A 26556-nucleotide genomic window follows, 5' to 3' on the forward strand; every position below is an offset into this window, starting at 1 on the left:
TGACACTCCCCAGTGAGATGAACCCGGTACCTCAGTTGGAAATGCAGAAATCACCCATCTTCTGCGTCGCTCATGCTGGCAGCTGTAGACTGGAGCTGTTCCTATTTGGCCATCTTGGCTCCACCCCCTCTGGAGCTCACTTTTAAGAATGTATGAAATGGCTAAAAGAAACCTTTCCCCTCTGTCTTGTATTTGGAGAAAACTAGTTCATTCTTCTAAAAATATTTGAAATATTTTATATAAGGATTGATTTAATCAAATCAAATTTCCAGTGTACCTTGTTGCTGTCTAGGGTCCAGACCAAGATGAAAATGGGACTTGGCATCATTGATACCTTAATATCAAACCATCTTTTCGATCTGCTTTCATTTTTTATGACATTTCCCGCTATCTCCTTTCTGGGATATGCCTCCTTGCAATTTTTGTAGGCCTTTGTCCAGCTTGGTCTTTCAGCTGGCATCCCCACAACCACTCATCAACATGGAATGCCCAACACTCGGCATAAGAACTGAGGGATAACCAAACTCGTTCTGATCCAGGGTCCTTCCAGACACACACTCCAGCTCCCAAGACCTGATTCTGCACGGCCTTGGCTGTTCTCCTTGAAGTCAACCCAAAGTCTAGAGACCACTCCCTGGGGACATTCTGGAAGAGACAGTTTCTCTTCTAGGCAGCATGGCCCTTCACACAGAGGCTCTGGGAGCCCCTCACAGCCGAGCTGAACACTGATTTATTCATCTTTTATCACCACACCCTTCCCACTGCCCACAGTTGGGGTTTGCGTCACAAGGTTGAGAGAGTTGCTGCAATTGAACCCTGAGTGGGGACCAAATTATTTCCACTTCTCAGGAAGCTTGGAGCCACCTCACATCCATGTTTTCTGCCACACACTCAGGGGAGCTTCAACTACGCAAGGTTTGGCATTTATCCCTGAGGGACAACATTCCCATTTCTATCCAGAGAAGCACTTGTTTATCCCTACCTCATCTTTCTCACCTTTAAGTCAGATTTTTGCACTTGCTTTTAAATCTGATATAAATTATAAACAGCCATGCCTTTTATTCCTATATATACATATGCCATGGAAAATCTAGATTGCTCAAGCCGCCTTCTGCCAACAGAAGTAATGTTGCCTTTCAGCAATGGTTTGCTTTTCTGAAGCTTTCAGTCATCTCACCCTTTAGAAGGAACAACTTTAGAGAATAAGACTGGCCCATATGCAACTCCCAGAATTTTCTCAGGAATGTTTCAAAAATCTATTGTTATTCTGGATACTGAGAGAGCTAGTAGTTCCCCTTTATCCAAGGAGGATACATTCCAAGACCCCCAGCAGATGCCTGAAACCACAGATGGTACTGAGCCCAACTGCCATAAACCAGAACATGATTCTGTTCCTGTCCTCCCCTCCACCCCTAAAATTTAATGGCCTTTCCATCTGAACCAAGCACTTACTGTGCACCGTGGCTGGAACTTTTGCACTCTGAGGTGTGACAGCAAAACTTGGATGCATTTCTTTTTCCTTCGTCACAAGCTCATGCATAGAAGATTCATTCTTACCATAGACATTAGGAACCACAGCGCAGGATTTTCTCCTTAGTAAGTCAAGAACTTTCACCTGTTCACTTAAAGGAGTCACTTTGCAGCTTCTCTTTCATATTTCTGAATTACCGGCATCACCACTCTGGCACTCTGGGGCCATTATTAAGTAAAATGAGGGTTCCTTGAAAACAAGGCATGATATCATCAAGATATGATGACAATCTGATGACCAAGACAGCCACTAAGTGGCTAACAGGCAGGTAGTGTAGACAGGGTGGATCTTCTGGACAGGCCGGTAGTGTAGACAGGGTGGATCTGCTGGCCAGGCGGGTAATGCAGACAGGGTGGATCTGCTGGACAAAGGGAGGAGTCACGCCCCAGGTGGGGCTGAATGGTACCACATGAGACTTCATCATGCTACTCAGAATGAAACACGATTTAAAACGTATGAATTGTTTATTTCTGGAATTTTTCATTTAATGTTTTTGGACCACGATTGACTGAGAGTAACTGAAACCTCAGAAGGTAAAACAGTGGATAAGAGTGACTTGCCGACCTTAACAGTTTGCTCTTAGAAACTTTGTGTGGTTGGTTGTCTGATCTGTGACTTCCTTTAATTCACTTCTCTGAGTTCCTTAAAGGTAGGAATCATGTTTTATTCCTCTCATGGCCATATTTCCTTAAAAACTAGTTGGTGAACCATGGAAAATCTAGATTGCTCAAGCCGCCTTCTGCCAACAGAAATAATGTTGCCTTTCAGCAATGGTTTGCTTTTCTGAAATTTTCAGTCATCCCACCCTTTAGAAGGAACAACTTTAGAGAATAAGACTGGCCCATATGCAACTCCCAGAATTTTCTCAGGAATGTTTCACAAATCTATTGTTATTCTGGATACTGGTGAACAGATGCACGAGCGGCTCAGGCTCTGCCGCTGGCCTTCTCCATGACTGTGTTTGCAGGGACAAAGCACGGTAGCAAACAACCTCAAAAAACCTCTGTGGCTTGAAAACACAAAGCTTAATCACTTGTCCGTGCTTCTCTTCCACTGCAGGCTGGGAGTAGCGCCTGTATCCTCAGGCCCAGGTGAAATAATTTTCCCATCCTGAGCACAGCCAGGCTCACGGCAGAGGGGAAGGCGCGGGAACGTTGCGCGGCTTTTAAAGTTTCTGCCAATAAGGGGCAGAGTCACTTCCATTCCGTTCCATTGGCTGGGCCTGACCACGGGACGACTAGCAGAACCTTTCCATCCAGGAGAAGCAGAGAGTGTCTGGAGGAAGAATACAAACTGTCCCCAACTCCCAGAGTTAATCCTATGAATTCATCAACATGATGATACACTTGCCTCACTGGCTTTTTGTTCCAATAGACAGAATCATAGAGTCTTGTTGTGCTGAGACCTTGTAGGCCATGCAGTCCAGGGATGCAAAATTAGAAGACAATGACGAGTGCAAACCTGAGAGAGGAGGCGAACGGAGTCCGGAGGGTGGGGGCTGCGGGCTGAGCACATGCCCCACTGGGGAGCAGCCTTCTCTGCTGCAGCCAACGTTGCCCTAGAGAAATGAATGCAGGCCCAATGTTGGCAGCTATTCCAATGTGAAAGAAACTAAAAATCCAGACTTTTATGTAACAATATTCTAATATTTACAACATTAATCAACTGGGGGAAAAAAAGGGTCCACAGAAATTTTGCAGCCTGTGAGCCACCCATTTCTACCCAAATTCAGCCCAAACCTCTAACTGCACAAGCTCACACAAATAGAGCAAAGCCAGAAAAAGTATCCAGAACTCCAGATGCACTTCACTACTAACAGGGGCCTCCAACTCTGGTAAGCATCGGAACCACACATCTAAACACTGAGGTGCCCTGCCAGGCCAGTGAAGTGCATGCTGCCCGTGTGTGACCCATTTTTAACCCCTAAAGGCATAATACATCAAATACTGTGAATTCAGTTAATAAGTTGAATTTACACCAGTCCTTCCTGATACAGCTGAATCAGGTCTTTCCCATTATTCACTCCTCAGTATATCACCCCTTCTGTTGAACAGAATTAAGTAAATATTTAAAATTTCTTACCCAGGGGTCAGCAGATTATGATCCACAGGCCAAGCCCAGCCCATCTGCTTTTGTGTATAAAGTTCTCGTGGAACAGAGCTGTGAGCCTGCTGTGTGTGGGCTACGGCTGCCCCTGGACACAGCTGCAGAGCTGATTCCCGCACAGACCTCGGGGCCCACAGAGGGAGGAGCCGTCCCTCCATCATCCCCACTGAGCACCAGCCACCGCAGCCGCTAAAACCTGCGGAACACACTCCATGCCCCTTGTTGGCCTTCTTCACATAAAGTGGATAAAACCGGGTGTTTACAGCCTAAAGCAGCCCATGCCAAGGCACTCCTCAGGGACTGAGCCTTTGTCACAGTCCTTGTGACTACAGCACGTCCATAGATGGGAGCTGGCCGAGGGATCCATGTGCCTCCAGCTTCTCAGAGCTGGAAAGAATCCATACTGGAAAAATGTTCCGTCAGTGCTCCTCCTTCTGAGAAAAAAAGACGGGGAGCTACATCAACTTTAAGGGTTACTGTTGCTTGAATGTAAGCATAATAAATATTCAGCATGTCTCCTAAGACCTGGAGCAACATCAGAGACCAAGCTTGGAAAACCACAAAGAATGACGCCCAGTTTCTAAGAGTCATTCCAGGCTTTACAATCAGCCCACAACCACCGAGTCCCAGGAAGCCCAGCCGAGGCCACGGCAGGTCCTGACGCAGCATCAGCCTGAGTCTGAGCCCGGAGGAGCTTCAGCTGCCACAGTCGCTGCGTGTGCTCCTGGCTCGGGTGCAGGCCCAGCCACAGCGGACCAAGGGCAGGCTGAGATTTGGCCTGGACTGGTGGGCTGGCTCAAGGAGGGTGGCTTGAAAGAGAATAGAAAGGAAAAGGGAAGAATGCAAGTGTTCAGGTGGTTCCCAGAGCCAGGAAGCAGCCACGTACCACAGAGAGAATTTCGCAGGTGCCACAGCCGTCCTCCAGCCACACCCGCCTCCGAGCTGTGCTGTCCACTTCCTCCAGGGCCTCAAGGGTCCAGGATGCTGCTTCCTTAAAACGAATAATTTTCCTCCAGAAATCCGGTTCTCTCTCTCCAGGGTTCCAGTCATTCCTGGTGTTCAACTCCTTCAGGCGTGGGGAGGAAATTCCCGCAACAGCATCGCTTCTCGGGTGTGCAGTAAGTCAAATGGACATTTGGCTTGGCACACATTGAGCACTTAATACAATCTACTGGACAAGGAGGAACGCCTGGCTGACTCCAGATCGCAGCCACAAGGGGCTGGTGAACAAAGCTCTGGAGGGTCAGCATCTGCAGCTGGACAACAGGGACCCAGGTGTGGTGAGGCTCAATCCACCCCTCAGCTTCTCTGACAGTCTGACTCCCCCAGCCATCCTTGCCCCCGAGCCTTGCACACAGAGCATCCCTGGGAAGATCCAACCAGCTTCACCGACTTCCTTCCCTGTCCCAGCCCCACAGACACGTAACTGAGAGGGGGACATGCAGAGTGAGCTTCCAGCACGTGGGCACAGGAAGCGTGGACGCCGGCAGGAGAGGAAACTGCGGTGTCACTGCCCACCGGCCGTGGGGGCTGCACCCAGCGTGGCTCACAGGGGTGCCCTTGGTGTCACTGGCTTCCACATTTCATTCTCTCCACGCCAAGCGCACGTGGTGGGACCCGTGAATCTGTGCACACTTTCACTGCCATCATGTAAGCCACTCCGACCAGAACCATTTTTAATTTTTAGAACTATTTTCTAATCTTTTCATAAATTTGAGAGAAAGAAACATTTCAAGCAATTCTTGCTATTAGATAATGGCTAGCATTTATGCAGCACTGGGCCTCACAAAACACTCCATTCACATTGTTTCACTTCACCATCCTAACGGCCTCTGAAGCAGCCATCGCCAGACTTCACTGCGTCCAAGACAGCATCTGTTGAAAAACACAGCCGTATGTTATGTGTCACTGAGAAAGAAAATAACACTGCCGTTTAAGCCACAATACGTGGTGACTTGGAGCTGATGAAAAGCAGCATTTCCCACACTTTTCAAAAGAGGAGAGGGAGGTGGCAAGGTCATCCAGAGAGCAGTGGCAGAGCTGGGTTTTCACTTGAGCCTGCAGAGTCTAAATGATGCACAGTGCACTCTGCAGCTGGTCTCTGACTGCACACAGCAGGCGGACGCAACAGCTTCCCGCTCATGCTCCTGGGATGCTGGACACAACCAGGAACCTGGGGCTAGAAACTGAGTTCCCAGTGTGGGGAGAGGAAAGCCTCCCCTCCTTGCCTCTGGGATCTCCCCTCCCAGCCCATCTCCCCACACGTCCTGCCAAAGCAACGCCCTTCCTTGCAGCATTTCTGGAAGCTGATAGCAGCTACATACCTAGAGGAGCAACAGGAAAAGACTGGGAATCATCTTACTGTCCGAGACAGTGGAATCCATGTTTACAGTCTCCCAGACGGGGTAAAGTGGAAGATGGTCTTCCCAGTTCTCTGAAAGTCAGACTTCCTGGCTGGGTGGGCAGGCCCCGGGCTGCGCTGTCCCTGGACTCCACGTATGGGGAGCGTGATCCACACCATAGCTCAGAACAGCAGGAAGGAGAACCTCAGCAGGAACACGCGTTGCAGGAATCCCACAGCCTAGGCTGGTCGCCGACTCTTGTGTGGGCGCCCGTGCAGGTGTCCTTGTTTCCTGGAGAAAGCGGGCACTGCGTCAGGTGTCCTGGTTGCTAGAAAGGCTCTCCCAGGCTGGTCCTCTGGCATCTGCCGTGCGACTTCCTCCAGCTGATGGAACGTAAACAGAAACCAGCACATCAGCTCCAAGTGGAAGCTTCTGAGCCTGCAAGAGACCTTTGTGTCCACAGCATCTGAGCCCCCCACCTGGGTCCTGGGGGACACCACAGAGCAGAGCCCCCAGGTCAAATTTTATGTACATGTGACAAGAGCAAAAAATAATGTCTTTTCTTTCAAATCACTGAGATTTTCAAGCTGCTTGTCCCCATGGCGTAACCTGCCCTGACTGGACTCACACTCTGCTCTCCTGTGCCAAGCATCAATATGGATTTTTGGTGAAATTTTCCACATCGGCAGGGCAAGCCCCTGCGTGTTTCCTCAAGTGGAGGCAGTGACAGCAAAAGCAAACATTTTGGATCACACACAAATATTTACAAATAAGATATGTTTAATGAGCATGATGCTTCATGCAATAATAGCAGTGGCAAAAACGGCCGACAGCTACATTATTATTACATTCCCAGTGCTATTCCCAGTGTTTCTCTGTCACTGTATTTGCTGGTTTGCTGAGAGCACTATGAGATTCAGTGTTCCCCAGTGACTTCTCACATCGGCTAATTAATTCAGCAAAGCCCTTATTGGTGACTTCGTATGGCCTAATTGTGGCAATAACTTAGTATGATTAAACTTAATCAAACACCATGTCAGTAAATGACATGATGTCACTCCACTGATGACATTCATGAACGAAATATTAGGGCCCAAATATTCCTATAAGTAACTTTCCAGGATGCTGCTGGTGGTGTGTTCACAAGGTTACATAATCAGGAAATTAATTGCACCACATGCTGCATAATTTGGAGCAAATCATCCACCTGGGACCTCACCAGACTCTCCCCGTCAGCAGCGGCTTCTGCCTGGAGGCTGCAGACGGGAGCACAGAGGCCAGTCGGTCATTCCATCCCCACGTCCTAAAATCCAGCCCTGACTTCTTAATCTCAAGCCCAGTTCTCAGATTCAAGGCCTTCTCTTGCGTCGCTGTTGCCATATTCTAGAACGTTATTTAGACTAACAACTTAGGGCCAAAGACACGGATGATAATATGACCCAAAGAACAATCAATGCCGAGTAGGGGTGCGGGGTGCAAGGAAGGGCCCATCAGGAGCCTGGGCTGAGTGGATTTTCCGATAGGAGCACAAACTTCAATTCTGAGGTTCCTGTTAGCAAAAAAATCATTAAATAAGAGAACACTGAGAGCTATACTTTCACAGCTGAAAAAAATGTTCATTTCTTTAGAGAGACCTTTCCCACAGCCCTAACTGCTGCAGACCCCACTCCCCACCACTTCCACATCTGTAAATCCTGCACACTCAGGTGGACCCTGTCTCCAGACCTTCCCCATGGAGAAGGACGTGTCCTCCTCACTCCAGTGAGAGACCACCACGCCCGTGGCCAGGCACCGGGGCTGGCATGAGGCTGCCCTGAACACCGGGAACAGCGACTTGACCAGTTCAAATTAGGTCACGATTTTGCACTTTCCAAAGCAGGCCTTCGCTCTGTTTTTCCAGTCCCAAGGGCTTCCTGAAACGTGGGGGCCCTTCTGTCACCCAGGCTCCCACTTCCCTGAAACTCCTCCAGAGGTGACTCTCGCCTGGGAAAAGGACATCTTCTCCCATTACCTTTTAGCTTGTTACAGCTGGAGAAACTCCCTCAAAAGGCTCTGGACTTGTACCTGCCCCCTGAGAGGCCAGCAGGGAAGGCTCTTCCCTCAGCCCTAAATCTCTGCAGGGCCTCGTCTCCTCCGCAGCTCTCCCGCTGCTCTGATAGGAGAATCACCACTAAGACCCAGCACTGCAGCTCCCGGGAGACTGAAACACAGGCATTCCCATTGTCGGCTCAGCATTTCTACCTCTATGAGCAACGTATGCACATCGGGAGCCATCTTCACCTCAAATTTCAGATTTGCCCATTTTACTTCCTCCTCACTCTGCCCCAGCTCTGCTCTCCTGCCTCAGTTTCCCAGAGAATGTGGAATCCCCCGAGACCACAGTCACCTCCCCATCCTCTGGACACCATCGCAGTCCCTTCTTCCTGACTCCCCACAGGGCTGCCTTTTCTGCCCTACTTTCTCAACACGAAGCGGGAGAAGGAGGCAGGCAGCTTCAGACAGTGAGAAAGAGACAGACGCGAGCCGCAAGCACCTCTTGATGCCCAAGATGGGACGCTGTTCTTTCCTCTTTTAAGTGGGAGCCACTCACCACTATCTCTCCTGCAGGTCTTCTGGGGGGCCCTGGCCCTGCTCCCTGAGGAACCCACAGTGCGGAGGGAGAGAGACCCAGAGAGGTAGAGACAGAGAGAGAGGGAGGCAGAGACAGGGATGGAGAGAGAGACAGAGACAGGCAGGGACAGAGAGAGGGAGGAGAGAGATGAGGACATAGAGACAGAGACAGGGACAGAGGGAGAGACAGAGATGGGGACAGAGACAAGAACAGAGAGAGAGGGGGAGGCAGAGACAGGGACAGAGAGAGACCGAAAGAGAGGCAGAGAGAGATAGAGGGGACAGCGAGCTTTGAGCTCACACCACCCACTGGTGCATATGGAAGATCAGAGGGACACAGAGAGCCTGAGGGGCGGCTGCGTTTACCAACTAGAAGACGAATCTGCTAGTGAATACAGAGGAAAGCATAAGTGTTCAGGCTTGCACACACCTTATGACTCAGAAATTCCCATTCCTAGATATTTACGCTAGAAAATCTCTTGCGAATGTTCACTGAGAGACAAGTGCAAACATGTCCCTATCAGCACTGGTTGAACTAAACACAGCAGCATGGTGGAATCTCAGAAATGCTAAAGTATTGTACAGATATGGAAACTATTTTTTAAATGAAGGACTACTTTTTTTAATGCCGGAGAGTGGCCACATCTCCCAGGGAAGCAGGAACGCAGGGCCAGGAGGAGCCGCAGCAGCTTCAGAGGCCGGTGGGGGCGGGGGGGGTTCCATAGATTAAGAGGAACGGCCTCTCCACAGGGCCTTATTTCATCAGTAAATTTCAAAGCTTCCATATACTATTATGTATGTTCCATATTTGCCACATTTTCTGAATAAAAAGTAAAGATTATTTTCCTATCTTAATATCACCAATACCTTAAATTGAGGTAACATTCTCCTGAGCCCAGTGCGCTGTCCAGTCACTGAGTGACGATAGGAAGCAGCTTTCCCCAGCAGCCACGGAGGCCCCAGTGAGGGCAGGCAGGAGGGCACATCCAGGGTCCCTGACAACCAAGTCGGTGCTCTTCTAATCAGAAGCCTGTGGGATCTTTGTGGTCTTCCAGCAGCTGCTACTGCACAGAAGCTATCCAACGGCCACCCCAGGACTCACCAGCCTCCTTTGGGAGGTGTAGGTCTCCAGAAAATTTAGACTTGGAGTCTGATCTTCACCAGCAACCAGACCACCGATGCTGGGACCCCACATGGGACTGGGACTTTACACCCAGAAAGTCACCAAGTTCCAAGGAAATCACCAGGTTTACTTTGCAAAATTGAACCCAGATCCATCCAAAGGTGGTTTATAGAGCACAGATCTCCTGGATTAATCCAGTTGGCCATGGTCTCTTGAACTCCAATATCTCAGTGGCTGAGCAAAGCAAGGCCGTATCTGTTGCCCACATAGCACACTGATGACTACAGTCACCACACGTCTTCTCATGCCAGGGCCTGGGCTCCAGGAGCGGCTCCCATCCAGAAGGCGCCATTCTTGCACAGAGCGAGCAAGAGTCAGTCACGAAATGGATTTTAACTGGTTTGCTGAGCTTTGGCACATACGTGTCTGTGCATGTCATATGGTGAGAGCAAGTCTGTGGCCAGCTGACCATCACAGGGGCAGAACGTGATGGTCCCCGCAAGGGACACATTGGGGAGGCGGGCCCTTCCCCGATGGAAACCAAGTAGTTGGATTTAATAACACAACTATCGCATCCTCACACCCTAACTCTCTTCTCTTAGTGTTTGGACTAACTTTAAATTTTTCAAAAAATTTTTAATTAAACAAAATGTCTTTGAGATAGGGTGTCACTATGTTGTCCAGGCTGGTTTGGAACTCTTGAGTTGACACAGTCCTCCCACCTCCACTGGGACTATGGGTGCATGCCACCGTGCCCAGCTGATTTTAACTTTGATCATGCATGAGACCCACTGGTGTTGAGAACCTTCCATAGAACGGACACCTGTGGGATTCCATGGAATACAAACCTGGCAGCAGAGTTCTAACCACCTGGACTCAAATCCAGCACCAGCACTTGCCAGTTGAGGCTGATCTTTCACAGCTAAGACCAACTGTACTCAGGAACTGAGCAAAACAGGCGGTTGTGATTGTACTAAGGGACCAGTGGGTTTCCTTACATGTGAACGTTCAGCTTTTCCACTTCCAGCTTTTCCTGTCTTTGTCTGCAGAGCTCCTGGGGCTCTTGCTGGCACTGTCCTCCCTTTAGACTGTACTGTCTTCATTTGTCGCTCCCGAGGAGATGTTCAGACACGCAGCTGGCTTCCCTCTGAAAGACCTTATTAAATAAACACCTTTCTCCCCTACAGTGCAGCCCTGGGAGGTTTTGTCAGGACGGTCAGCTAATTGGCAGGTTCTGTTTCCGTGGGGGGAGATGCAACATTTAAGAGGATTACACGAGGTTTGTTTAAGTCTCTTGTATATACGGCTCAAATAAGCCGTTGTGTTTGCTTTAGACTTCACAAGATCCTTCTTGCGTGTTTAAGCAGATGATAGTCCAATAGGTAGTTTCAGCTGCCAGCTGCTTCCTGCATTTACACCCCAGCCTCACGGAGTTTATTTATAGAGGACGTTTTCTAAACCAATGAAGCACATCCCTGAATGTACAAGAGAAAAGTGATGCTTGCTTTTGGTCTGCAGCTATGTGCAGCCAATGTCCTCTCCATGAGCTGTGCCACAGGACAAGTTTCCCGGCAAACACCACACCCCGGGATATGGCAGGATTCATGCCGACTAATGGAAAACACACCAGATGCTGGAAAGAGATAAAGGAGAGCGTTACTGCAATACTGCATACAAGAAAGGCCATAGATGAGAAAACACAAACCCAGTGTTGTTTCCTCGAAGACACTGGAGCCCGGGACACAGAGCTCGAAAAGCCTCCTTGGGGTCACGCTGGAAGATCCTCAACTCCGGGACGTGGCGTCGAGGAGAGAAAAGAGGTGAGAGAAAGGTCCTTGGAGACCAGCCCAGCAACGAGGGCACAAAGGATGGTCCCAAATAGATACGTGACACACGCACATCGACGACACATGCATGACACACATGTGACATGTACACAACACATGCATGCGTATTACATATATGACACATGTCTGTGACATGCACACATAACACCTGGATCCTGGGGCACATGCATTATGTGACACACACAGGTATGGGACACATGTAAAATGTAGCATATATTATACTATAATATATGATAAATACGAACAAAGTTTCTGAAATAAATCAAATGTTTGATCTTTCCACACAGAGTAGACACAGTCCCAACAGGGCTGCATCGAGTCTGGCTCTCTCTCTGGCTGCTAAGCGGCACTGGGGCCATCAGTAAGGCGGCCGGTTCAGGTCCAGGCCTGTCCTTAATGAAAGATGAGGCAGAGCAGCCCAGGGTGCCTCCGGCACTGAGATGCCGGGTGTGACCCACAGGACTGCGTGCAGGGCTGAGTGAAGCTGCTCAGAAGCAGATTCCGCCTGGTTGGGAAGCAGCCTGGGCTGCCCCCAGGGGCCGGAGACCGCTCTCTAGCCCCCAGGCTGCCTCCCTGGTGCTGGCCTCAAAGAGGACTTTCTCCTACCACGTCCATGTCGCAGCTCTCGCTTCAGACCTGCCCTTGAACCTCTGCCCAGGGTCCAGGTGCCTCAGACCCTTCGTTCTTGGGCACAAGTGCAGGCCTTACTCCTTTTCCTGCACCCAGGCTTGGTCCCCGCCCAGCCTCTGGCCTGAGGACACTACATACACAGAGCACAGTCTATGTGGAGGCCAGAAAGTGGAGGTCAAACACGTGTTTACTAATTATTTGGATTTATTTCTTATTCTTCCTATTCATTTATTTAGAGAGAGGATCTCATTCTGTTGCCCAGGCCGGAGTGCATTCATTGGTGATCATGGCTCACTGCACCCTTCACCTCCCAGGCTCAAGCAATTCTCCCACCTCAGCCTCCTAAGTAACCGGGACCACAAGCATGCACCACCGCACCTGGCTATTTTTTAAATTTTGTAGAGATGGGGTCTCGTCGTGTTGCCAAGGCTGGTCTCTAACCTCTGGGCTCAAGCAATCCCCCCACCTAGACCTCCCAAAGTTCTGGGGTTGCAGGAGTGAGCAACTGCACCTGACCACAGTTTTCTTTGTTAGCAGTCAAAATAAAAAAGAAGAGGAGGAAAGAACATGTTCAGCTGTAATTCCTAGGAAAAAATATGTTTGGGCCAGGCACAGTGGCTCACGCCCGTAATCCCAGCACTTTGGGAGGCTGAGGCGGGCAGATCACGAGGTCAGCAGATCGAGACCATCCTGGCTAATACGGTGAAACCCCGTCTCTACTAAAAATACAAAAAAATTAGCCAGGCATGGTGGCGGGTGCCTGTAGTCCCGGCTACTCGGGAGGCTGAGGCAGGGGAATCGCTTGAACCTGGGAGGCAGAGGTTGCAGTGAGCCAAGATTGCACCATTGCACTCCAGCCTGGGCGACAGAGTGAGACTCCATCTCAAGAAAAAAAAAAAGAAAAGAAAAAATATGTTTGGTTTCATTATGATACTTCTTGAACAAAGAAGATCCGAAAAAAAAGAAAAGGAAAAGTCACCCGAAGTAAATTAAAAGAACAAAACGACAACTCAGGAGGCTGGGAGGAAAAGCCGTGTTTGGAAAACACAGGAAACTGTGAGCCTTTTCTGCTGCGTCTGCCGGATCCTACCCAAGCTCTGGTGTGGGACGCGTCCACGCAGAGGCCCTTCTACGTGGTTGAGTTTAGAGACATCGGAAGACCCAGATACACAGAGCACGCCTGAACATAAACACAGATTCTTGCATTTGAAACAGAACACTGAAAATGAAACTTAGCAGAAAACCAAACGTATCAACGTCCTTTGAGAAAGAATAAGCCCAGGGTGTTGAGGAGAGCTGGGCCAGCCTCAGACTCAGCCTCCCTCCCTGGAGCCCAAGACATCCACTTCTGTGCGGTCCCGAGGGAAGCGGGTGTGGTCCTCTTCTAGCTAGCCACGTTTTCCTTTAAGTAAAAAGGCAACTGACAATCTTTCTCAAGTCATCAAAAACTCAAGGAAAATCTATCCAAACCATAATGACAAAAATCAACCAAAGAAATAAGCCAAGAACAAGGGTGGCAAAGTTAAAATTTACTTCAACAGGCTGGGCGCAGTGGCTCACACTTGTAATCCTAGCACTTTGGGAGGCCGAGACAGATGGATTACCTGAGGGTGGGAGTTTGAGCCCAGCCTGACCAACATGGAGAAACCCTGTCTCTACTAAAAATACAAAATTAGCCGGGCATGGTGGCCCATGCCTGTAATCCCAGCTACTTGGAAGGCTGAGGCAGGAGAATCACTTGAACCCGAGAGGCAGAGGTTGTGGTGAGCCGAGATCGAGCCATTGCACTCCAGCCTGGGCAACAAGAGCGAAACTCCGTCTCAAAAAAAAAAAAAAAAAAAAATCACTTCAACAGAGAAACTAAGACTCAACCAATGTGAGCATTATAAATAAAGAGAATGTAAATGTTATGAAGTTGAAACATTAAGTTGGAGTTTTCTGAAGAGAAAGCTTTTTCAGGGCCCATACCTCTCCTGCCTTTATAGATTTTCTTTTCCTCGAGCTATCAAAAGACGCCTTTGTCCTTGAGGTCCGGTTACAAGTCAAGGTATTTGACGATATCGATCTTTATCACTTTTTTTCTTGGAATAGAAGATAAACAGGTACAAATGTTTCATTTTTTTAAAGATGCTTTGTGTTCTCAGATCTTTGATTTTTTTTATTTCTTCAGTCCTCTTTAAGAGCACCAACTGCTCCCATGCTATTTCCCGTCGTCTCCACAGCTACCATCTTCTCTGAGGTCACTAAAGTCACATTGCTGTTTTTCGTGTCATCCTGTGTGACTTCCTCAGATCTGTTCCACGCGTCGGGCTTCTCAGTCAGCTAATGTCTGTTTACATCTGGAAGGTTTTCCTCTTGCATTTATTTCCTGAGCCATCATAGCTCATTCTTCCCTCACTCCACAACCTGCCCCTGGGCCCTTACACCCTTCGGTTCTTTTCCCTAGGAGGGCTTAACTGGACTCTTACTTTGGAGCGATTTTGTTGTTTCTTTGGATGTCTTCCTTCTTTGCCCTTTTCAGTTTTGATTTTTGTTTGTTTGTTTGTTTTTTGAGATGGAGTCTCAGTCTGTCACCAGGCTGGAGCGTAGTGGCGCAATCTCAGCTCACTGCAACCTCCGCCTTCCGGGTTCAAGCGATTCTCCTGCCTCTGCCTCTTGAGCTGGGGCTACAGGTGCGTGCCACCACGTCCGGCTAATTTTTTGTATTTTTAGTAGAGACGGGGTTTCACCATATTAACCAGGATGGTCTTGATCTCCTCACCTTGTGATCGCACCTCAGCCTCCCAGAGTGCTGGGATTACAGGCATGAGCCACCGTGCCCAGCCTTGAAACATTTTAAAGACAAAAAAAAGTACAAATAATTTTATAAAACAGTCATATTCCCACAACCAGAATTAACAAAATATTTTGTCACGTTGGTTTCCAGTCCTTTGGAAAGGACGCCGGCGAGGTGGATCCTTAAAACAACACAGTTGCAGCCTCTCCCACCCAGGACGGCCAGTTTGAGGTATTTGGTTTGTATTTTTATATTACTGTGTTTTAAGTCTCACATATCCATATATTTGCATTTATCCGTGACATAAACCTGTCTTTTGAGCATGTTACTGACATAACGGGCACTGCCCTGCATTGATGACTCTGCTCCTTCCTCTTCTCACAGTGCTGGTTATCACAAAACCCATTTAGTCTATTTCATTCTACTAGTTTTTGGCTGTTCACACCTAGGCTTCTATTTATCTAAAGTATCCTTTTGAGGGTGGAATGAGGCAGGAACCCTGTTCCCCAGATGGAAGCCCAGTCCCCGGGCTGTGTGCTGGGTGCCTTGTTCCCCGACTTGGGAAGCCGCCTCCATCAAGTCACAGACTCCCACATGAGAGTCTGTCTCTGAGCTCTGCACTTTTCTGCTGACCTATTAACGCCACACTGTTTTCATTACCATACCTTTGTATATATTTGCTTTCTCCTCCAATTTGGCTTTTTTTTTCCAGAAAAAAATGTTTTAACTTTTTTCTCCTCAAACCTTTTAAACATTATGTTATTTTTTAAAATGTTAAAAAACAAAAGTAGATGGGATAGAAGAGTGAGCTCCTATGTGTCTGTCCTCAGCATCAAAAAATCACCAAATCAGGCCCAATTTCATTGCCTCTGCTCCCCCATCAGCCTCTCCTCCTCCCCCAGACTCTTTTAAAACCAATTACAGGCACTACACCATGTCATCTGTGAGCATTTCTGAAGGTATTTATTCACATATATTCTTCCACATGTGCTCTAGAATCAGTTTGTTAAAGTGCCCATATATTTTGATGAATCTTGATGGAATGTTCACTGAATGCTAAGATGTTGGAGAATTTAATATTATACAAATATTCCTGTCCGAAACACTGGTGCTTCTCCTCCTCAAATTCTTCCTTCGTGCCTTTCAATAACATGTTTGTAGTTCTCTCCAGGAAGGTCTTGCACATATTTTTGGATTTTGCTCAACCCTGACTGTCATAGATTTTACTGTGGCCATGAATGGCCCACGTTTAGGGTTCTATTCCCCATCTGGTGATTGCCAGAGTAAATAAATGCTAAGAACTCCCAGTATGGCTCTTGTTCTCTGCAATCTTGCCAAAATCTTGTATTGATGTCAGTAATTTATTCATAGATTCTCTTGAATTCTATATGTATAGAATCATAGCATCTGCAAGAAAATCAATCTTTTGCTTTACTTTTTTATTCTTATAGTTATTCGGTTTTGTTTGTTTGTTTGTAATTTTGAATTGTATTGCAATGGCTTGGGATTTCGATGTGTTGCTGAATAAGAGCAGTGATCATTGGCAGCATTTTTGTGTTCTTGATATTTATGGGCAGTGTATGCTTTCCATCTGCCTAGTGTCTTTTTCCTGCCTAAGTGTTTGATTTTTCCTGGTGTCTCTGCGTAGCCCTGTGCTGTTTCTGGCTGGTGCCGTTCCTCAGTTTCCTGGTGTCTCTGCGTAGCCCTGTGCCGTTTCTGGCTGTGTCGTTCCTCTGGGGAAGGAGGCAGCTCTGCTGAACCAGCTACATGCCTAGGCCCGGCAGGAGGCAGGGCGAGGGAGTGAGCTGCGGAAAGAACACATCGACCTGGGCTTGCTCCCCTGAACACCTTCAACACTCTTACCCGCCTCTTTCACTCCATTCTCCTCTTCTAAGCTTTCCTGGGTCACCAGTGGGTGGAGGCGGCCTCTCGCTCCTGTCCACCTCGTCACAGACCGAAACCCTGATCACGAACAATGGAAACTGTTCATGGACTCAGGCGCGTTCTCACTTCCCGCATCTCCATTCCTCCTTCCCAGCAGCCCTCAGCTGCGGTGCCCATCTGCACCCAACACTGGGGCAGAACCTGGCTTTGGGGCAACAAGTACTCCACAGAGTAGGTCAGTGGGGTGGGGCATTCAGGCAGAGTGACACAGGGGTTTGTCCCAAACTTCACCTCTGGTTGGGGGTTCCTGGGAATCGCACAAAGGTTGGGCCTGGCAGGGATGGGGCGGCAGGACTCTGCCCTGGCTGGGCCTGTTTCTGTCCACCTGCTCTTTCCCTTCCCTGCCCAGCTCGTTGCTGAGTCTGTGGACATGAGATGCCCCAGGGACAGAGAGCTTGGACGTGGGGTGGCCTGTGACCCTGGGGACTTAGGGAGCCTGCTTGCATCACACCGTATCTCCTCTCTGCCCTGCGCCTAGCACTGAGCTGCCTTTCAAGGCTGAAAATGTGGGCTCTGTTTTCCATCTGTCTGCATCATTTATGTTGAGAAGCTCCCAGTCGTCTGATTTTCCGTGTTATCACCTCAGGACATTTAAACAATTAACGGTTTAGCAGCAGGAAGATAACTGCCACATACACAGTCAGTGTCCTGGTTAGAAAACAAGCAATCAGAGAAAATATGTTTTGAAAAGAATTAGTGGGCGGGCTGAGCTTCCTATCTTTCACCTGGTAGATTAATGATTGTATGTTAACACAGCGACAGGCTAACATTTTCAAATAGAAAGACGTGATTAAATCTCTCTTTTGATGTTTTCTGCAAATTGCTTCTCTAAGCTCTGCTTCCAAAGGGCAGCTCTCCAATTAGAGTCAGATTATTATTACGAGGTTAGCGATCACTCCTGCTCCCGTAGCTGACTCATTCTTTAACATGCTAATTAGCAAATACATCCAGTGCCTTGTATCATATTTGACCTTCAGCGTTCTTTTCTAACTGGAATCATTTCATGCCATTCCAATGAAATGGAGACATTGTTCTGAAGTTTCTGACCCCTCCCTTCAAAGGGCCCCATGATCTGCCACGAAGCCCGGGAAGATCAGCCACTCACACACCCCTCTCCGGATCATTCTTTTCCAGAGGTCAATGACTTAATAAGTTCACTTTTGTTCGGCAAGTTTACCGTTGCTCCTCTTAAAGTGATAGCTTGTGTGTTCGTGACAATTTGGTATTGTTACTGAAGTGGACCTCACACTGGGGTCAAGAATTCCTAAATTGCTACCTAATGGTCACTGTGAAGAGAGGATGCTGTACCGACCACGGCTGCATCCCACGGGTTCTGGAGAGGACCAGAGGCCTGGGCCCCACCAGGTCACGGAGTTGGTCACGAATTCCCCTTCTCCTTTCTCTCCTTACTTCACGTAGGTATATTCTTTCTAAAAAGATTAAATGGCATCTTATAAAATTGATATACCTGCTTCTCGCTCTTTCAGCTGCCAGAGGCTCCAAGGCCCTTGGTCCTGGCTAGGCCCCTCCATGGTCACAGCAGTGATGGCCTCGTCCTTCCCACACAAGGGCCCCGAGGGTAACCCTGGATAACTCCCACCCAAGGGCCCTGCCTGGAGCCTGAGTCCACCTGCAGCTGGGTGTCCTTTCCCTCATCCAACACACTCAGTCTCTGGGGGTCAGGGTTTGTGCATCTCTGGGTGGCTGCTCCACCAGCCCCAGCAGGGCGCCGTGGGCGCGTGGGTCCTGTGCCAGCATCTGCCTGGCTGTCACCATGGGCATCTGCCTGAAGGCAGCAGTTCCCCGCCTTCCTGCCTGCTGTGAATCTCGTTTCTGCTCCCTGGTTTCTGCCTGGCTCCCACGGAAAAGATGGTCGCATTCTCTGCTTCTCTCCACTGTCTGCCCTGCTCCTGTAAGCACGGCCATTTCTGTCAAGTGCCTCTCAACCTCAGAGTTCATGCAACGCTTGAGGTGAACAAACAGCCCAGGCCTTTCCATCTGGAGCAGGTTTGCAAATTCTCATAGCCCCCATAATTGTCGCTCCGGAGTGGGTTTGCAGACTCTCATAGCCCCCATACTTGTCGCTCTCAGCAGCTATCTCAGAACCTGTTATTTATTAGCCAAGTGATGTGATTGGTCTCTCTTCTCATTAGATCATGACCTCTATGGGGACATGAACCTGTTTATTCCCACACTGAAGCTTCAACCCAGGGCCTACGCTTAGGAAATACTTGACATTTGTTGAGTTTGTGAACAGACGAACACATCCCCCATTAAATGAAGCTGAGTGAAGTGGAGGCTTAGAGGAGATGGTGACAGCAGGAGATGCAGCCGTGGGAGCAGATTCTCCCTCTCAGTGACGTCACCAGTGCAGCAGCTGACCGGCGGCTGACTGTGTGTCGGGGTCAATTGGGCAGCTTCGGTCTGTCCCTCTGCAGAGATGGCTCATGGTGCAGATGTGCAGCGAGCAGACCTGGCTCTCCTGCAGGCCAGTCCTCGCCCACCTGTGCCTCAGTTTCCTCTTTTGTAAAACAGGGACAAGGCAGTCCTCCTCTCGTAGCAATGTGGGAGTGGCTGAGGGAGCTGTGAGCATTTTTCCCTGGACTTAGGACAGGGTCTGGTGCACCCTTTGAGACTGGGCCACCCTTTAAGGTCCAGCACCCCAGTGACTCCAGCAGCATCAACTGTGCTCCACTCACACAAAGATGCTCTAGACTATAGACACACCATTGCTTTCATGGAACCAAGAGAGGAAAAACATTTCCAATTAAACTATGACAAGCCATGTAACTAAGATACATTCTGATTCCTGAAATGTGAGGCTGTGAACACCATTTGTGCCCCAGCATCTCTAAGACACCAGTGTCCCAAGGGAAGACACTGAGGACCATGACGGGGCAGTGCCCAGAGGGACACGATGGCTGAGCAGGCTGCTGGGGGCCAGCTGCCAAGCCAGGTGGGCTAGAGCCCAGGTCCCATACCACCTCCCCGCCCAGGAGCTGGCGGAATGCGCCTTCGCGTTGTTTTTGCTGTGGCTCCTGACTCTGCCAGCATGAAACACATTTATCTCAAAATTTCTCACAAACACATACTTGATATTATTGTACTCAGAATATTTACTGGGAAAGGGCATAAGGACAAAAAGGCAGTTTGTTTAGTAACATTTTACTGAATTTGTATTTAATTCATCACAAAAGCATCTAAGCACCTTGGTGGACCCAAAACCACACCTGGAGACATGTCAGTCTCAGACCACAGTTGCTAGATGGGCCATTATGACAACTCAACATGTTCCCAGGGGTCCCAAGACCACAGCCTGGTACTCTGTGCTCCAAAATGAGGTTTACGGCCCTTAGTCAGGTCTGCAAGTTCTTAGCTTCTAGAGCAGCCTCCAAGATGGGAGCTCATTTAGAACAGCCCCATACACCCTTGAGCACCCCAACTCTGAGCCTCCCCAGCAGCCAGGTGTTGTCCTGCTGTGCAAAAACACCTGATCGTTTTTAAGCTGGTGGCGACACGCTTCCCTGTCATTGACCCTCATTGTGCCTGTAAAGCTGTGCTACACAATTCAGTTCTATGTTGTTGTGGGATTCACTAAGAACCCTGCTGCAAGGTGGGTTGTTGCCCCCGAGGCACCTTCTTCAGAAGCCTGGATTTCTATCTATTAGTTCGTTTTCAAGAGTGGAATGGCTGCATGCATTTCCCACTCGTGCACCCTGCCCACGGTAGATCAGAAGGAAGATTAGTAGGAAGGAGTTTGCAGCAAAAGAAATGTTTTTCCAAATCTCTAAGCAGGCTATAGACTGTCCTAGCCTTATCTCACAGCCAGTAATGAATTAATCAAAACGCAGAGAGCTGCTTCTGCAGGAGGGATGAGCACTGCTAAGAAGCTGCTGATAACATCCTTCAGGTGATCCTCTTGTTTTTTTAAAACATATATTTTGTCTCTATTGGATTATTTTCTTTCTCTCAGGGACATTGGAGCAGTGTATGCCCAGATCAGCATGAGAATGCCCAGATGCTCCAGGGTCCAGCACAACGACCACACCCAGGCCGTCTGTTACCTGAGGTGAGCACTGGTGAAGGGGAATGAGGAAGGCCCTGCTGCAGGGTAGGCAGCGCGGAGGGAAGGGCTCGAAGGGGCCGCGGGTCTGCTTTCTCGGGGAGGGACCATGGGTGCAGGCGACAGACACACCTGAGCACTCGGGGAATCATCTTCGTGACTTCTCGGCTCCGGGCTCCAGGGTCCAGTCCAGCTCCCATCCACATGGAAGGAAAAGGATGAACAAACTGAAAATCAACAACTCTTCTTCACCCATCAGAGAACTGAGTCACCAGGCAAAGCATGGCCCCCAAATCTGGAGACACAGACAAGCGGGTTCTGAGAACCTCAGCTGACAGGAGCAGAACCTCTGCGGGGCCAGTGCCAGGGACTTGAGCTGCCCCTCATGAATTTCTGGAGATGCCACCTGGACAAGTGAGAGAAAAACTCCAGGGGAACCCAGTCATAGGGGACCTGCACTTGGTGAATTTTATCTCCGAGAGCTCGACCAGGTTCCCACAGTAGAGAGGAAAAATCGGCCGGGCGCGGTGGCTCACGCCTGTAATCCCAGCACTTTGAGAGGCCGAGGCAGGCCAATTGCCTGAGCTCAGGAGTTTGAGTCCACCCGGGGCAACATGGTGAAACCTCGTCTCTACTAAAATACAAAAAATTAGCCAGGCGTGGTGGCGTGCGCCTATAGTCCCAGCTACTCAGGAGGCTGAGGCAAGAGAGTCGCTTGAACTCAAAGGCAGAGGTTGCAGTGAGCCAAGATCGCGCCACTGCACTCCAGCCTGGGTGACAGAAGGAGACCCTTTCTCAAAAAAAAAAAAAAAAAAAGGGAGAGAGGAAATATCCCCTCTTACTTACAGCCAGGGGAAAGGGATTATTTTGAAATACACCCTGTTCCCATGAGGGCTGCTTTAGGGGGAATTATTTCACCAGACTCTAACAGACCCAAGTTTTTCATCAGTCTAACCTACTTGGGGAAAAGCAAACCCCAACTCCAGCCCCCTCTGGCCTTCCTGTCCCACCCAAGGGGGAAGGGGAGATACAAACTCAGCAGCACTTTGTGAGGTTGTGGCGGCACCGGGCACAGGCTCTGGAAACTCTGGTCCTAAATCACAGGGCCGTGTGCACACCTCCAACCACCACAGTTCCCTGTCTACAGGCCCCTCTGCAGTAATGGGTGTTTCCCAGGAAGAATGCTCGTTTCAGGCCTGACTCTAGGAGAACTGCCTTTCTGATGTTAAGGTGTCAGAGGGCTCGCTTCTAAACCCTGGGTTAAATCATTTAGTGGCACATTTAGCCATCATCCTGTGAGAGTTCAGAAAGAACGCACGTTCACATGCAAAGAAACAGTGAACAGGCCGGCGCCGTGGCTAACGCCTGTAATCCCAGCACTTTGTGAGGCCGGAGGCACGCCGATTGCTTGAGCCTAGGAGTTCGAGACCCGCCTGGGCAACGTGGCGAGAGCCCTCCTACACAAAAACTACAAAAATTAGCTGGGCGTGATGGTGCATCCCTGTAGTCCCGACTACTTGGGAGGCTGAGGCAGAAGAATCACTTGAGCCTGGGAGATGAAGGTTGCAGTAAGCCGAGATTGCCCCGATCCACTCCAATGTGGGCCGCAGGAGTAAAACCCTGTCTCAAAAAAAAAAAAAAGAAAGAAAGAAAAGAAAAAGAAACAATAAGCAAGCTTGTTTCTCTACTCCTCCTCAAGGAGAAGCAGCCATTGTCCCGTAATATTTGTAAACCTGCTGTTGAGGGTTCTCAGGGAGTCTTGCCTTGCACACTTGTGTATGTGCCCTGGTGATGTCTCCCTGGCATTATTTCTGCTCCAAGTGCCACCTTGGGGATCAGGCCTCACTGTTACCAGCCTGGTGTCTGCACCACCCCTTGTGGTTTTCTTAAACCCTCCTCACAATTTTGTACACAGTCCTTTTATTAAACCCTCCTTAAATGATCCCAACTTGAATGTTTCTTTCTTCTCTAGTGGGACTCTGACTGACACCCCTGAGAAGGGAGAGGAGGATCAACAATGTAACATAGACCTCTTTCCATCCCCTTTGGCGGATACACATGTCACGTGGTTGCTGCTCTCTGTCTTAATTTGGGTGGTGTAAGTACTTGCAGCTTCACTGGTCTCTCCCTCACCTCCTCCTGGGAGAAGGGCAGAGGAATGCTGAGGCCACGGCAAACCACAATGAGGACCCAAGCGTCTGCAGGACCACAGGGAATTCTGGACACAGCTCTGCCAAGAATCCTTCCTACCCCCTATTTTCTCAACCAAAATGCTGTCTAATATACTTTCATCACTTCCCTGTACCCACCATGAAAAATGCTCTTGGAAACTGACATTGGGTCAAGCATACAGAGATAGTCAATATTTAGTTTTACCTCAGAAATTGTGGTCGTTCTGTTATTTATAGCATCCGCAGAAAATGCTCATTGGCTCTTGGAACCCAACATTCTTAATAGGACATCAAGCAATGTTTTCCAGGCACGCAGGGTTTATATGGTAGAGCCAGGAGTGTTTCATTTGTCCTTCTTACTGGCACCCACCTGGGCCACACAGTAGCTGGCCGTTCAGCACAGGAGGAGCAAAGGGTGAATTGAATATTGGCATCCAGCTGGGCCATGCCTGGAGGTTGGCAGACATCCGAGTATGTCACGCTTTGCTCCTCCTGTGCTGTGTTCGTTCCACGAATGTTTATGGCACAATGACCACACCCAGACCCTCTGTTACATTGCCTGTGGGAGGTCAAATACATGAAAATGACTTGGTGCTGTCTTCAGAGAGGCTGCAGTTCAGCCCAGCCACGTGAGGCCACCATCAAGACGGCCTTTCACCCAGAGCCCCTCAGGACTAGTGTGGAGATTTGGGGAGCCTGAGTCTGCCCAGATTCTCTGATTTGAATAGAGCAATAACACTTTATTTGCTTTACATGTTAACTGAAAGTCCAGTCAGTCACTGGAACAAAAAGTTTGAGGGTTTAAAAGTCAGGTAGGAATGCACTGATCTGTAGCAGGGTTCCAAGCATGTCTACCCAGGATCAGCTGGAAAGATGTTTGATAATGGAGGGCGCAGGTTTTACCACCATTAAAATGAACGACACCTGGTGGAGGTATGTTCCAGAGCTTTAGCAAGCTCTGCAGGTGAGCCTGGGTGCACAGCCTCGCAGACTTGGGAGCTGTGTGTCTAGACCCAGGGTGAAGGCGGTGCTGTGCATTAGGGCAACAAGCTGCTTGTTTATGCCCAGACCCCACCCCAGAAAATCTGTGTAGGCACAATGCGGCTTGAGCATCCATATTTGAAATAAACAGTACAATACTGCAGGTGACTCTAGTGCAAGCAGCCGGGGACCACAGGTGGAGAAGCATGGTGCAGAGGACCCCGAAATACAGGAGCACAGTGCCGGCACATGTGCCATGCTGGAGTTCTGCAAATGATGGCTTCAGCTCCACAGATGGTGGTTTCCCTTATAACCATTTGAGGCTTAAAAATAGGGCTTCACTTAAAAAGAACAGTGGATATTTCTGAGTGGTGGAATGATGAGTGGTTTGTAAATGTCTCTTCCTTATGTTTGAACTTTCTGGGTTTTTTTTCTATCTTTATCCATTTATTGATGCAATAAATCTTAAGCATATAGTATATGCCACCTACTATATTGTTTCAGCAAAATTATACTGATTAATAATGTAATAATATACTAATTAATATAGGAGGACAACTAAGAAGTCTGTTTTCTTTTTTTTCTTTTTTTTTTTTTTTTTGAGATGGAGTCTCGCTCTGTCACCCAGGCTGGAGTGCAGTGGCGCGATCTTGGCTCACTGCAAGCTCTGCCTCCCGAGTTCATGCCATTCTCCTGCCTTAGTCTCCCAAGTAGCTGGGACTACAGGCGCCTGCCACCGTGCCCGGCTAAGTTTTTGTATTTTTAGTAGAGACGGGGTTTCACCGTGGTCTCTATCTCCTGACCTCGTGATCCGCCCGTCTCAGCCTCCCAAAGTGCTGGGATTACAGGTGTGAGCCACTGTGCCCGGCCCAACTGTCTGCTTTCTAAGCAATAATTTTAGAGAGGCATTTTTATCCTCCATAGTTTGGTTCTCGGCCTCCTCATTCATAGAAATCACATTATATACACTTCCCAGGGGCTTGTCAAAGCCTATTTAATCAATAGCAAGCTGACTTATTTGCTCCCTTTGCGTTGACCCATCTATTTTATAAATGTGCGGGGTGAGGCTTCCTGTTCTTCAGGTTCCTTTCCCGTATCGCTTTATTTTCTACAACCTCTTATTGTTCATAACCACATTTCTCTTATTCGTCATCTTCCCTGCTTTGAATCTCTAGTTAATATAGGAAAAGCTTCATACAAAGTACTTACAAGGGTAGCAAATCAGTATCTTAATGTTCTACAGCTGTATTAAACAAGCAAGGAGACTGTCAAACTTTAGTAAGTAAAACAGCAACAGAATCTGCAGATGTCTCCATCTACCAACCTTCTTTGTGTATTCTTTCAGTTACACCATGTAATGAATAGACTCTTCTGGCCTAGAACAATAACATCCATAGATAAGACTGCTTACATGAGAAATGTGTTCTATAATTTGTCCATTCATTCACTTCTTCACCAAGTATTTGTTTAGTGTCTGCTATGTGCCTGGACCTTGGATGCAGCAGTGGACAAAAGAGACAAAAATTTCTGCCCTGGTGAAGCTTATGTCCTGTGGGTAGAGACAGAGAGAATAAATAGGTAGAAGACACAGTATGTTAAAAGGTGGAGAAATAAGCCTGTGTGAGGGGTCCCCGAGTGTGTGGAGTGGCAGCTCTTACTGAAATAGTAAGGGTAGGGCTAATAAGAAGTGGCTTTTGAGCAAAGCCTTGACAAGGTGAGGAACCACTCACACTGTAAAAGACACCTGCAGGTCAAGGTGTCCTCAGGTTGAGAAGTGCCTCATCTCATGCCAACTTTTCAACTTAAAAGATACAGTTTTTGTATGATACTGCACAGATACTGTCTTACTGGGCAATTTTCCTTCCATCCCAGGATAATAAAAGGTAAAACCAAAGGGCACTTCACACATCATAGCAAGAATCACAGTAAATCTGTGTTTCCTTCTTATAAGTGCTCTTTTAAAGTTTGATAGCTCAACAAGTATTGTAGACTGTACAGTTGTCCTTCAGTGCAAGGAGAAACATCTACACAAAGTATGTCATTTATTTTCTTCTCAAGCTCTTTCTTTAAAATACCTGCCATTTGCCACGGACCTCTAAGGCTATCTGGCTCATAATGTTAGCAGAATCTTTTCTATTTGTGTAATTTGCTCCCGGTAGGGCAAAAAAATCTCGAAATAATAATATGCTTACATTTCTTTCCTCTACTTCCTTCTACATGACTTTGCACTCACTAGTTGATTACAGCATCCACATTGCCTTCAAAAGAAGTAGGATTTTTTTTTTTTTAGCTGAAATGAAAAGTGGAAGAAAAAGTAAATTTTCCTTTTTTTTTTTTTTGCTTCCCAAACAGGAACAGTACAACATGAGGAAGCAGAATCAATGCACAGAAATTAAGCTAATGTCTTCAGTCTTTGCAACACCACTTGAGCA

The 26556-nt window shown here is 48.3% G+C and overlaps 1 protein-coding gene and 1 long non-coding RNA gene across 2 annotated transcripts; both read right to left on the reverse strand.

The window, feature by feature from the left end:
- Positions 1 to 1976: 1976 nt before the first annotated feature.
- LOC129042608 (protein FAM87A-like) lies at positions 1977 to 4306 on the reverse strand. The gene is given in 2 exon segments (XM_054498826.1): positions 1977 to 3089; positions 3614 to 4306. A coding segment is annotated over 1 exon segment (480 nt). The 3' UTR covers positions 1977 to 3089; positions 3614 to 3826.
- A 757-nt stretch (positions 4307 to 5063) lies between these two features.
- On the reverse strand, positions 5064 to 8880 carry LOC129042609 (uncharacterized). Its single transcript, XR_008504161.2, has 3 exons — positions 8570 to 8880; positions 5962 to 6362; positions 5064 to 5512 (listed from the first exon to the last, which is right to left on the reverse strand). It is a non-coding gene; the product is annotated as an uncharacterized LOC129042609 (long non-coding RNA).
- Between the last annotated feature and the right edge of the window lie 17676 nt (positions 8881 to 26556).

The sequence above is a fragment of the Pongo pygmaeus genome, chromosome 7 (genome assembly GCF_028885625.2).
Source record: "Pongo pygmaeus isolate AG05252 chromosome 7, NHGRI_mPonPyg2-v2.0_pri, whole genome shotgun sequence".
In the NCBI taxonomy this organism is placed as follows: Eukaryota; Metazoa; Chordata; class Mammalia; order Primates; family Hominidae; genus Pongo; species Pongo pygmaeus.